We start from the raw sequence: 12,182 nt of genomic DNA on the forward strand, positions 1-12,182 counted from the left end.
GTTCCAAGACAAAGGCGACAACAGGTTTAATTGCAGTATCTTTGTTAGACATGGGCCACCCCCTGGCGCACTGAGCTGGGTCCTCAAAAGCAAGGGGTTATTTCAAGTAGGGATACACTCTCCTGTTATCTACCCACATCACACACACACACACACGTGAACACAGCCAGGCCCCAGCTCAAAGCCCTGTAGGTTTGGAATGTGTGGCAGGCATGCCTCAACACAACTACTGATGCCGCCTGGTGCTGTTCACGCTTGCCTGTACGTGGGCTTCCAGCCAGCCATACAGGTCATACATGTGTCTACTGAACTCCTGTGAAGGCCACACATACACACGTGGCACAAAAGGGAGAAATACTCAGTAGAGTCCACGAAAGTTTCCACATGGTTTAAACCTCTGGCTCACTCGGATAGTAAAACAGAACAGGAAACCTTCTCTTTAAACTGCCTCAGAATCACTAGTCATAAGACCGCATTAGAAAAAAAATAAGATCAGTGGCCATATTTAGGTATCTCATGTCACAAGGGTAGCGGTTTTGAAAACTTGAACGAAAAGAACTACTTAGATCAAGTATACTTTCCATACAGGGACAGAGCGTAAACACGTGGCTTTGGACTCATCTGGTCTCTGCCCCAACTATAACACTGTGATTGCAGCAGGAAACAACCACAAGAGACACACGTAAGTGGCTAGCATGACCATGGTCCCTTAAAGCTTTATTTACGGACACGGAAATTTAAAATTCCCATTGTTTCCATACGGCATAAAATGTCATTCCTTTTTTGAGTTTTTCAACCTGTTACCTGTATAGGCCATCGAGAACAAGTAACTGGCTAGAGGGGATGACCCCTGACCATAGAGGGATGGAATATAAACATTGCTACTGTCAGCTACAGTTACGGCGGCCAGGGGAAGACAACGCTAAGGGAATGGGACAGTATTGAAGAGGTATAGTCATCACATTTTAACGTTTTCTGTAAGATGTTTTAGCATCCTAAGAACCTGGCTGGCTGGTGAGAGGCAAGCCCTTCCAAAGCTAGACAGGCCTGCAGAGAGTGAAGGTGCAGGGGACTCCTTTCATACGCACCCCGACTAATTCCTAGTCTGTTCCACCGGCCCTCTCCATCGCCTACTCCCATGTGGCATTTCTCCTGTCCTAATCATTTCAGGGCATCTGAGGACCACCCCAGGCCCCAGGAATTAGAGATTAATGTTTGCCTTGCCATGCCTTTCCCAAAGAAGCCTTCCTATAAGGCAGGGCCTCTGTTTCTCTGCCTCCTGCACCTACTGATTCCCCTCCGGTCCTCATGGCTATGTCCTGTCCACTTCTCTGAGAAATGTAAGATCTCTTTCAACAGTGCTGGCTCTCCTGTGTAATTCTCAGTCACTTTCACCAATGTAAATCTAAGACCAGGATGCGTGGAGTCTAAAATGGATCCAGGACCCCAGCATCACAGAGGCCCCACGCCAGTCTTGCAGGTTGAAAATCTTCAGGGAAACAAGCTTCCCCAAGCTATCTGCAAGGGTACAAAAGCCTGGAATACCCTGGTGAGTTAACGCCTGGGCTCTGGATTAAAAGGCCTAGTTTAACCCTGTGCCTCTCATTAGAGCTCTTCGGCCTTCGACAACTTATCAGAATATTCACATTTCCTGTTGTGCACCTAAGGGTGGGAATGACGGTGGCAGAATCTGTGCTTAAACACCTTAGAAGTGTCTGAAACATGCTTGCTAGGGTTTCTTTTCAGAGCACAAATATCCATCCATGCCCATAGTCCTAAGACCCTCCTTCGGGAGTGCACACATTCTGAACCAGTGGGGTAACCTCTAGCTATAAGCCCACCCAGCCACAGTTCTGTCCAAAACGCAAAGAAAGACGCCACACCTCTTGGCCACAGAGTGTAAAATGTATTGACGTTGTCAAGGGACGACTTGGTTCAGGCCTGTTGAGACAATGCATGCGCAAGGCATGCTGGTTCTCAAAACAGCATCAGAGAGGTCAATGAACACGCCTGGGGTTGGAACTTGGATTGTGAGTTTTTATTTAGCTGGGCTCACTACTCTAAAGTTTCTCCTAGAGCATGTCTGAGGGCTGCTTTCAGAGCAACTACAGGCCTATTAGATGTTAACAAGGTGAACTGGTTCACAGTGAGACTGACCATTGCGCTACCAGCAACCTGGTTCTCATTAGCTTTGTTCACTGGGGGAGGAGGCCACTTTTCCAATTTCCTCCTCATTTACACAAGTAATCGACAACAGGCTCCAGAAAATAATGAACAATAAGTTAGTTAAAAACAAATATGGTTATGTCATAAATTTTTTTTTCCCCAAGACCCTTAATGTCAGACCATTTACATTTATGGGGGTGGGTGGGACGTTATGGGAAACTAAGTAACAATAAAAACAAAAACTACTGAAAAATACGTCTATAGAACACAGGGGTCAGTTGTAAACAGCTCAGAGGGGCGAAGAAGACACCGTCCGTCCTTCCAGCAGGATGGGCAGTCCAACGGGCCAAACTCTGCTTCGTTTGTCTGTTTCCCTAGTGGCTATTTTCCTACCACAGTGTTGCGCTTCATTATTATATTAAATAACTTATACGGGCAAGGAGGAGTGTGCTAACCAGCAGCCAACTCAAAACCTCCGGGGAAGAGGGAGAAGAGACGTTGACCACACTGCACACACTATGGGAACAAGGTCCCCGGGCAGTGGACATCCACCCAGTCTTCATCCTCACCAGGACACTGCTGGCTCAAGCAGAGGTCTGGGATCCAAACTGAGGTGTGTGTGTGGGTTCTCCTCCCTTCTCTCCCTTTTTCATTTAAATTAACAAAGAAACATGGACTTCCATAGAGCCAGCACTTGGCTGGGTAAGTTCCATTAGCAGCAAATGTTCAAGCCAAAAAAAAAAAAAAACCAACCACACACACACAAAAGAAAACTCCATCCAGGTGCAGAGCTGTGATTCACGTGGAAATTCCAGGAGATGAATCATGGGCAGAGCCGGGACTTTTAGAGGATTCTTTCTCAAGTGTCTTCAATGAGCATTTCGGTCTCCACGCTCTGAGTGCGTCTGTTGTCTGTAGGAAATGAGTTCTCCATCTGCTCTGCAGTTGGGCTTGCTTTCAGGGTCTGCACTGATTGTTCCTAGTACTAGATGCCAGAAAACAAAGGCCAGGCCCTCCAGGGTCTGTTTGATGCAGCAGCAGCAACAACAACAGCAACAGTAGGTCCCATATGTTAAACTCTGCCCAGCAGGCTGGACCTGTAAGGCAGAAGGCAGAGGATACTTGTATTGGCTCAGATCGCCTTGGTTAATACTCATCTCTCCTATATTTTCAATGTCTTTTCACATAGTGAAACGATGGGTGGAAATCAAGGTCTGGAGTCTTAGTAGTCCTGCAGGAAAACTGCTACACCCTTAAACAGTTATTAATGGAGACAGCCAAAGCACTGCTGTTGTTTGATTGAGTGGTTTGATATTAAAACAAAAGGTGAACACCATTAATGATAACACGTGCCTAATAGCCAGGCTTATGCCTTAGGCTTCAGTTGCTGTGATAAAACACAAGGATCGGAAGCATCCTGGGAAGAAAGGGTTTATTTGGCCGACACCTTCCACATCACAGGCCATCGTCAAAGGAAGTCAGGGTAGGCACCTAGAGGTCAGACTTCGAACCAGAGGCAACAGAGAAGTAAGTGTTGCTTACAGGTTGACTCCTCATGGCTTGCACTCAGGACCACCAGTCCATGGCTGGCTCCGCCCACAATGGGCTGGCCTTCTCCTGTCAGTTAAGAGACCACCTAACAGGCCAAGCAGGTGGGGGCATTTTCTCAATTAAGTTTCCTCTTCCAAAATTATTCTAGTTTGTGTCAAACTGACATAAAACTCGCCAGCGCAGTTTACTTAGTAGGATAAAGGCAACTTCCACCGTGTTTTCTATGATCACTGAAGGGAAACAGCAGGTGATAAGGTAGGTGTCTGCCCTCAGCTGGGGGCCCAAGTCTGCACTGGTGCTCTGAATGTAGGAATAGCAGGAAAAGCATCTATGGACAGCAGCTCACTGCTTCAAAGCTAACGGGTACATGAGGTTTCAGGCAGGAACTGCCATTCTAAAGAGTTTACTGACATTTTTATCCTTTCTGTGGTTGCTAGGCCTTGGCCAGCACCTGCGTCATTCCCAGCGTCATGTCCCAGCGTCATTCTGGTGATGCGGATGGGCATTATAACCCAGGCTGGCTGCAAAATCACTCTGTAGGCCAGGCTAGCCTCAAACTCGCAATTCTATTACCCCAGCCTCCCAAGAGCTAAGATTCTAGGCGTATGTCAACACGCCTGGCGTGCAATCCTCAAAATCATTTGGACCAGACAAACATTATTGCTGAACATTTCTGAATTTATACAACTGTAAAGAGATCCCCACATCCATGCCTGAATTCAGCTAGCACACGGCTCTCTCACCGCACATTTTCGGTTTCACCCACTGAAGTCTTTGGTTACGTCAAATTTTTTGGTTACCATATATTGTGTGTAGAATCTACAGAGCCATGGGGAGAGCATGCAATCCATTCTTTCCTGCCAAGCCTTCTATTTGCAACCTCACAACTGATTGCCACAGAACAGAGTAAAATAAAAGAATTATGGGTAGGTTTTGGTTTTTAAAATATATCTGCATTTCACGTGTAATTCAGATACTGAGTTGCAGAATTGATCTGTCTACTTCTTCAAATTCACACACACACACACACACATAGGAGCTGGTATCTGGCTGGTAACCGACTGTTAAATGATACCCTACCTTCAACTGACCTTAATTTTAACCAGCATTTTTGTTGTTGCTTCACCCAAATAGAGTTTTAAGATTAGAACTAGTCAACAATAAAGTCTGGACTTACAAAGATAGAAAAATGGCATTTTAAAATTTGTTTATTTTAGTATACCATGGGGTAATCTGTTTCACATTCTATTACATAATAGGGGAAAAACTGAAGTCATGCTATTAGCTGCCAGTGCAAGAAAAAAAAAAAAAAAAGAAAACCAATAAAACCGAGTGATGGCCCAGGCCAGAGAGATTCTCTGAACTGAATCTAAGACTCTGCCAACATGACGAGGTAGGCAGCGCCCGCCCACAAGGTACATACATGGCTTTCCTGCGGGGACATTGACGCTGCCTTCAGACTAGTACAAGAAGCACTGAGACTCACCTTAAAGACTTCCATCTGTCCTTCTCTATGTTATTTTCAGGTCCTTCACTCTCGTAGGATGCCAGGTAGAGAGCTACAATCAACCAAAGGAAAGAAGAGTATGGTGTGAGTGAAGCCTTCTGATACCTGACCCCATGGCTAGGAAGACCTGCTTGCCTTAAGCCTGACTTCCAGAACACCCTTCAGATATGCTGGAAAAACACAAAACGAACGGCACTTCTCATTGACCAGCTCAGCAAAACCTGCTTCTGATTGGCCACTTCAACAAAACCCCTGCTTCTGATTGGCCATCTCGACAAAACCCCAGGGCTCTAAACTGAAAAAGTACTTCATCACCCAAGAATTTATGAGGCAAAAAACTTTGAAAATGCAAGCCATACAGTGCTGTTGAAGTACTCAGGTTTATTTTATTCCTTACAAAGGAAAGGGTCATGGCTCTTTCCTGGAGCCTCAGAACTTTAATAAAGGCCATGTGCATGTTGTTTAAATCAGAAAGAGCAACATCTCAAAACTGTATTGATCTTACTTATAGAGATGAAAACAATCAAGTTCCAGCCCCCCGCCCCAAAACAGGCGATGGGAATTCAAAATGGCGGTTGGGCAGACACCATCAATACACCATGAGGGTACAACAGTGCAGCAGAATAAGTTCTCAGGTCTTTTGCAGAAGACTCGACTGGTGAATCTTCCTATGCAGAAGCAATCTTTTTTTCCTGCCCCCACTGCCCAATGCTTTCACAGTCAAGGCTTCCCATAGCTTTCTGAACTATTCCTTAATAGCTTTCTACTTAAGTTCATCACTGCAGAACAGGCATTAGGAAGGATGCTTAAATGCACTGTGTTTGGCTGATTAAAAACATTTTAGGGGTAAATTGCAAGAAAGAAAAGGGTGGATCAGCTCAGAGGCCTGGTTTCAAACGTGAGAGCCAACCAAGTAGAGACATTTATAGACAGGATCTGGGGGTGTTCGGGGCAGGAACGCCCTAAAGGCCTCACCGTCTTCACTGAACACGGGCACTGAGAGCAGGTACTGTAGGACCTTCCGGTCATGCTCAAACGGACACTCCACCTGCTTCCACGTCATGAACTCACTCACTTGTTTGGCCAGTTCCCAAAATTTCTGAAAGAGAATTAAAAAATTGTAGGGCAATTGTCAAGAATGAATGGGCTTGCAAGACACAACTCCGTTTGCAATGTACCCAGTTTTGGAACTCCGGGATCAACTCTTCTTCGCTTAAATTAACATTATATTTGCTAAGTAGGGAGGGTGAGATCTAGTCACGTTCCCTCAGGTGACAGCACTGATGGGTGACATGGTTACTAAGCTACTTGGTGGTGTTCATTTCTCACAGGCAGTAGGGGAATAGCAAGCTTGTTCCAAGCTGTGGCTCTGCCTTGCTACCGACTGGGACACTTAGAAACAAACCATTCCCACTCCTATCCTCTGGCATTAATTTTAATATTTTTAGGTTTTTGAGACAGGCTCTCACTATGTAATACTGGAAGGCCTGAAATTCACTATGAAGATCAAATTGGCCTCAGACTTGTGGTGGTAATCCTCCTGCCTCTGCCTCATAAATGTTGAGATTGCGAGCCTGTACCACCATCCTCCCTGATCCCTCCTCTTGATAGTCGTACCCTACTTCATTACACTCACCTCAAAGTTGACATGGCCGTTTGGAAGACGGTTGGCACAGCCCTCGTTGAGGAAATAAATATCTTTGATTAGGAGACTGAAGAATGGTATCACAATCTAGAAAGAAACAGATTCAGGGTTGCCTCGGTAAATAAGACATTTAACCTCTTGTTACAGACAGGAGCGATTAAGGAACAATGTGGATTTGGATTATGTGGAAGGCCACAATGAACAAGTGTACACTGCACTTCCGCAAGACAAAACTTGCTACCTTACACGGCATAGCCCAAGATGCAAGTGTCATCAAGGCCCAACCACAGTAGGGACTAGCACTATTGATAAGTGGATGGATACTTTTTGTACAGTTTTTCTGATTTTCTTCAATGTTTAACTTGATAAAATCGAAAGGTTCTGACCAAAATGAAAGTATATAAAAGGACGCTATTCATTTAGTGACCCCCGATTCTAGCAAAGCCCTAAAGGCACATGGCCTGTCTCCTGGTTGTGCTCCAGAATGCTCCATCACCACTTAGACATCTACAGTTTAGTTGACGTTTTCTTTCTTTCTCCTTGTTTTTAGTTGTTGTTTTATGTTTTATCCTTGAAGCCTTTGCTCAAGATAATGTGACAGCTGAAGGTTTTAAGCAACAGTTGCTACATTTCCTGTTGAAGGAACCTGGCCCTGTCAGAGAACATGTACGTGCCTGCTGTCTAGGAAAAACCCCTTGGGAGGACCTGGCACCGTCTGCGGCAAGACAGATGCTCCTCAAGAAAGGGAGGGAGAGAAATGTAGGAAATAAAATTAAAGACTGTCCAGAGGACAGTATGCGTCTCTGATGATAACTTCTTGGCCCTGATTCCTTGGTCTGAGGAGGTGATACTCAGCCTAAAGGAGCAACCTTTAAAGGGACCCTAAGTCTAATCTCGTCCATCACAAACAGAGATCAAAGTGCAGATACAGTAACTTTTATTTTTTCCCCTCAAAGGCAACATATTTGAATCAAAAAGTTCTGCAATGTAAATAATACATCAAACAGATTATTTGGGAAATTCTGAAAACCCCAAGATCAGGTCTTTGAAGTCTCCTAAGCTCATGACTCATGGTGTGAAAACGATGTTTTGGCTCACACACAAACAGTAAGCAACAATCCACTTCTAGAGAGAAACTCCGACCGTTTCCCCCTGAAGTCATTTTCAAAAGGGTAAAACACCTTTCAAATTTTCGTTTCATTGATCTCTGAGGATAATCAAATTTATCCTCAACTTTACTAGTACCCTTGACTACATGGTATTTGTTCTTGTCTGTGGAGCCCCTAAAGCAGAATTAGCAGGGAGTGTCTGGACTTCCTTCCCCTCTGACATTATGGGCACAGGGCTGGAACTAAGAGCAAGACAGATCTGAACTCCACCTCTTCCAAGGAAGCGTTAGGCTGGGAGGTGCTGGGCTATGGACTCCAACCGGCAGCACCTAAAACACTGGCTCTACAACTGGCTAGTAATAAAAGCCAGGGGCTGGCAAAATGCAAGGTTTTTGTTTGTAGGTTTTGTTCTGTTTTAAATGTATGTGTTGTTATTTCTGGTATGGCCTAGGAGACATATGCCTTACATTTTTAAGTCGCTGGGGGAGGGCCTCAAAAGAATAATGGTTTCAGGGTGCATGAAAAATCATGTGAAATTTCAATGACAGTGACCACAGGATTTCTCTGGAGGATGACCATGCTCATTCATCTAGACACCGGCTTTCTGCTACTATCCAAGAAGAGTTTACTCTTACAAGGCAATAAACACCCATCATCCCCGGATAGCCTCAGGGAAACGGAGACACAATGAAAATCAAGGGGTAGTAGTTGACAGGGCAGCAGCTTTGAAGAAAGAAGTTCCTGGGCTTCCCCAGTTCTTGGGGCTGGACTGTGAGCCTCAGGTACTGTCTTTGATTGGTACTTAGACTCAGTTCTCTTCACAGCCTATAAACTGCAGGAGGCAGAAGGGTTCCTTCTGTGAATTTTGCCTTCAGTCAGTGTCCCTGCATGATGCTCTACCACCAACAGAGTTATTCTTCCAGGAACTAGGCAACACAGCCAGCCTCCCATGGGGCACTCGACTGCTGTGTCTCGCGCCCATGAGAAGGAGGGAATCTCAAACTTCATTTCCTCCTTCACTCATGGAAGTCTCCACCAGCTCTGCACAACCAATTGAACAGTGAAGAGGAGAAGAAAATAATAACTCAGGATTGTTATGAGATAAATATAGAGAACAAGTCTTGTTTCTATTAGGTCTTGCCAATATTATTACTGGGCAAATTTCTCAAGTAGCCATATATAAGATAGAGAGAGAGAGAGAGAGAGAGAGAGAGAGAGAGAGAGAGATATGGTAGGGTCGTATATTCCTGACTGGTAGCCATATATAAACTATTATATATATGGTGGGGTTGTATATTCCCAACTGGCCTGAAGACTTACTATGTAGCCAAGGGTAACCTCGAAATCCTCTAACTCTCCTGAGTGCTGGGATTTCAGGCATGGACCACCTCGAGTGGTTTTGTGTGGTGCTGGGGACTGAACTCTACTGTTTTTGTGCATCCTAGACGAAGACTCTACCAACTGAGCTACACTGTCGACTTCCCCTTAAATATTATTCTGAATCCTGGGACTGGAGAGCTGGCTTAGCAGTAAAGAGCACCGGCTGCTTTTCTAGAGGTCCTGAGTTCAATCCCCAGCAACCACACGGTGGCTCACAACCACCTGTAGTGGGACCTGATGCCCTTCTCTAAAGTACAGGCACGCATACAGACAGAACATTCATGGACATACATGTAGAATACATACATACATTCTGAATTCATTTGGGGCTGGTAATTTCAGCTACCAGGGAGGCTAAGCTGGAGGATTACAGGCTGAAGACCTGTCTGGGATTCTTTCTCAAAAACAAAACAGTGAAATGATGGCTGGACATACAGTATGGTTGAATAGCAGAGTGCTCCCTGGTAGGGGTAAAACCCTGGATTCACTCCCTAGCACCGTAAAAGCAAAACATTGGTAATTCAGAGTCAGCCTTTGTACTTGAAGGTATTATCAGTTCCATGTCTAGAAGGAGATGCTAATGAGGAGGGCCAAGTCTACAGAAACAAACAGAATAGCAAAGGGATGGAAAACCATATAATCACATGAGGCATGGTTAAAAACCCAGAGCCACAAGCACTTGCAGGGAGGGAGACTACTCAGAGAGCACCTCAGCACTCCTGTGTGGAAGAAGATTTGATTGGCTTCATAATAAGCACCTGGAACGTGCCTCCCTGCCCACACAAACTGGAGATTTGAAAAAGATCAAAGACCATGACTCAAGATATGCTGCCCAGGACACTGTAAAAGGGGACGTTGCTTTGGAATAAAAAAAAGGAATCCTTCTGCTCAAGATAAGAAAAATAACCTCAATGTTTAATGAAGGCTAGATTTAGCTGGACATGTTCTTATTTCTTATTTTTCTATCAGCTTGCTTAATTTTTTTTTTATCAGCTACAAGGTAAAATCTACAAATTTATGCAGAACTGGCTTTTAAAAGCAAAGCAGGAAGAATTTCCTAAGTGGCATAAACTGTAAATAACTAGGTTTGTTTTCTTCTCTGGGAACAACTGTTAGGGTTGCACAAGGGACCACTCTTGGTGGCTGACGATGGAGCAGCAGCCCTCAGACAGACAGGACTCCACAGCCTCCTCCCACCGCTCACTGCTCACTGAGGGCCATGTGTGAGCCCAGTGTCCACCACAGGGAGATGAGGCGTGGTCTCACAGCCTCCCTGCATCCTTCACTTCAGGATGTGGAGGTCCTCCCACACATGTGTTCGTCTTCAGAAAATCGACCCACTTCCGATTAGGTCGTTTCAGCAAAATAGAAACCCTAGCAAACTCTCAGGCACCTGGACGTTTCCTCGTCTAAAAATCAGAGTGAATACATTGGCAGTGTTTCTCAGGAGTCACCAGAGCCGGTATTTCGTGTGTGATGACAGAAGTGTCACATGTTTAAAAGGAGATTTCGTCACAGTTCTTGAGCCTGATGATTCAGGGGGACGTGACTTAGAAGCCGGGGAATGTTTTAATCCTGTTTTCCCAAGATGGTTGAAAATACTACTTAACGTGGGGACAGAATTCAAACAGACAACAGCTGCCACTAAGAAACCAGCATTAGCTGTTTGTCATAATTGGACATTAATTCTCAAACAGCACGACAGACAATCTGTCCTTCCTCCACGAGGAACTGAGACAGAAATGGACCAGTGGGACCAACAGAATCCAGAACTCCATAGATCCAGGGTGGCACTAATGGGTAGGGGACAGACGACAGGATCATTTTTTTTTTTTTTAGAAATTGCCCCTGTATTTTTCATGCCACCTACATATCCAATTAGTAACAGCAAGCCTAATGTTAGAGCAACTACCCTACTTTCTGAGAATAAATGACTGAACTGTAGGAGGTAAGCTAATTCTTCTGAAAGAAAAGGTTACATTAAGTGAGCTCCTTTATGCAGAACTTAAATGTCTTTTCTCCATTAAACCAAATTACTCTCTGATGCTATTAATCACCTATCACATGACTTAATTCACTGCCTTAAACACAGAGAAGACACTACAGAACACACCAAAAGCACAATAATGCAAGTCATATCACAATATCCAATGCAAAATTAGATTCCAAGTGACTCCTCTTTGTCCACAGCTCAACACTGCTCTATGGTCGCCTTCCTTGTGTGCCAAGGCATACAATGTGTATAAATGCACTTCTCTTAGATCTGAGCTGGCAAAAAAAACAGCCCCAGGGAGTAGTTCACATGTCAGTATAAAACACGGCAACTCCCCAACAAGTAATCCACACTTTTCAGAGCATACCTTCTCTCTGCTGCTGTGAGCAGTTAGGGACCTTTGCGCTGCTCCTCGGAGAGCCGTTCTGTAGTTATAGAAATTGCTTGAAGGGTCCATCTGGTGCTGTAGAAAGGCAATGTTATTAACCACTCATTCTTTACTGTAGCTGTTTACAAGATCATGTCTTTAACTATACATACAAATTCAAAGTTAGTTAGGGAATTCATAGAGGTATGATTTACCCATCACACACACTCCACACACACAACCCCTCAGGGTTATACAGGAAGGGCTGTTGGTATTAACCAAATTTGCACAGTGGTGAATAACTATTCTAGGGCTAAGGATGCTACACAGAAGTGTGCAAGGCAAACTGGGATGTTGACCTCTCTACTGTTCGGGATTCTGGGTCTATTCTGGCATACACAATCATGTGATTGGGAAGTCAGCATCTTCCATCAATCACTCCAAAATGCCCGCCTCTATTTATA

At 44.7% G+C, this 12,182-nt stretch overlaps 1 protein-coding gene across 5 annotated transcripts in view; it reads right to left on the reverse strand.

Moving 5' to 3' along the window:
• Window positions 1-2,023: 2,023 nt before the first annotated feature.
• The window catches only part of Rasgef1b (RasGEF domain family member 1B), a 510,363-nt gene continuing 500,204 nt past the window's right edge, over window positions 2,024-12,182 (reverse strand). For all 5 annotated transcript variants that reach the window (XM_026785342.1, XM_026785341.1, XM_026785343.1 and 2 more), the window contains 5 exons: window positions 11,719-11,814; window positions 6,861-6,956; window positions 6,200-6,323; window positions 5,204-5,276; window positions 2,024-3,263 (listed from right to left, as the gene is read on the reverse strand). In XM_026785342.1, the coding sequence (XP_026641143.1) occupies window positions 3,239-3,263; window positions 5,204-5,276; window positions 6,200-6,323; window positions 6,861-6,956; window positions 11,719-11,814 (414 nt within the window). In that variant the 3' untranslated portion in view covers window positions 2,024-3,238. The remainder of the gene's footprint in view (window positions 3,264-5,203; window positions 5,277-6,199; window positions 6,324-6,860; window positions 6,957-11,718; window positions 11,815-12,182) is intronic.

This window comes from Microtus ochrogaster, linkage group LG1 (genome assembly GCF_000317375.1).
Source record: "Microtus ochrogaster isolate Prairie Vole_2 linkage group LG1, MicOch1.0, whole genome shotgun sequence".
In the NCBI taxonomy this organism is placed as follows: Eukaryota; Metazoa; Chordata; class Mammalia; order Rodentia; family Cricetidae; genus Microtus; species Microtus ochrogaster.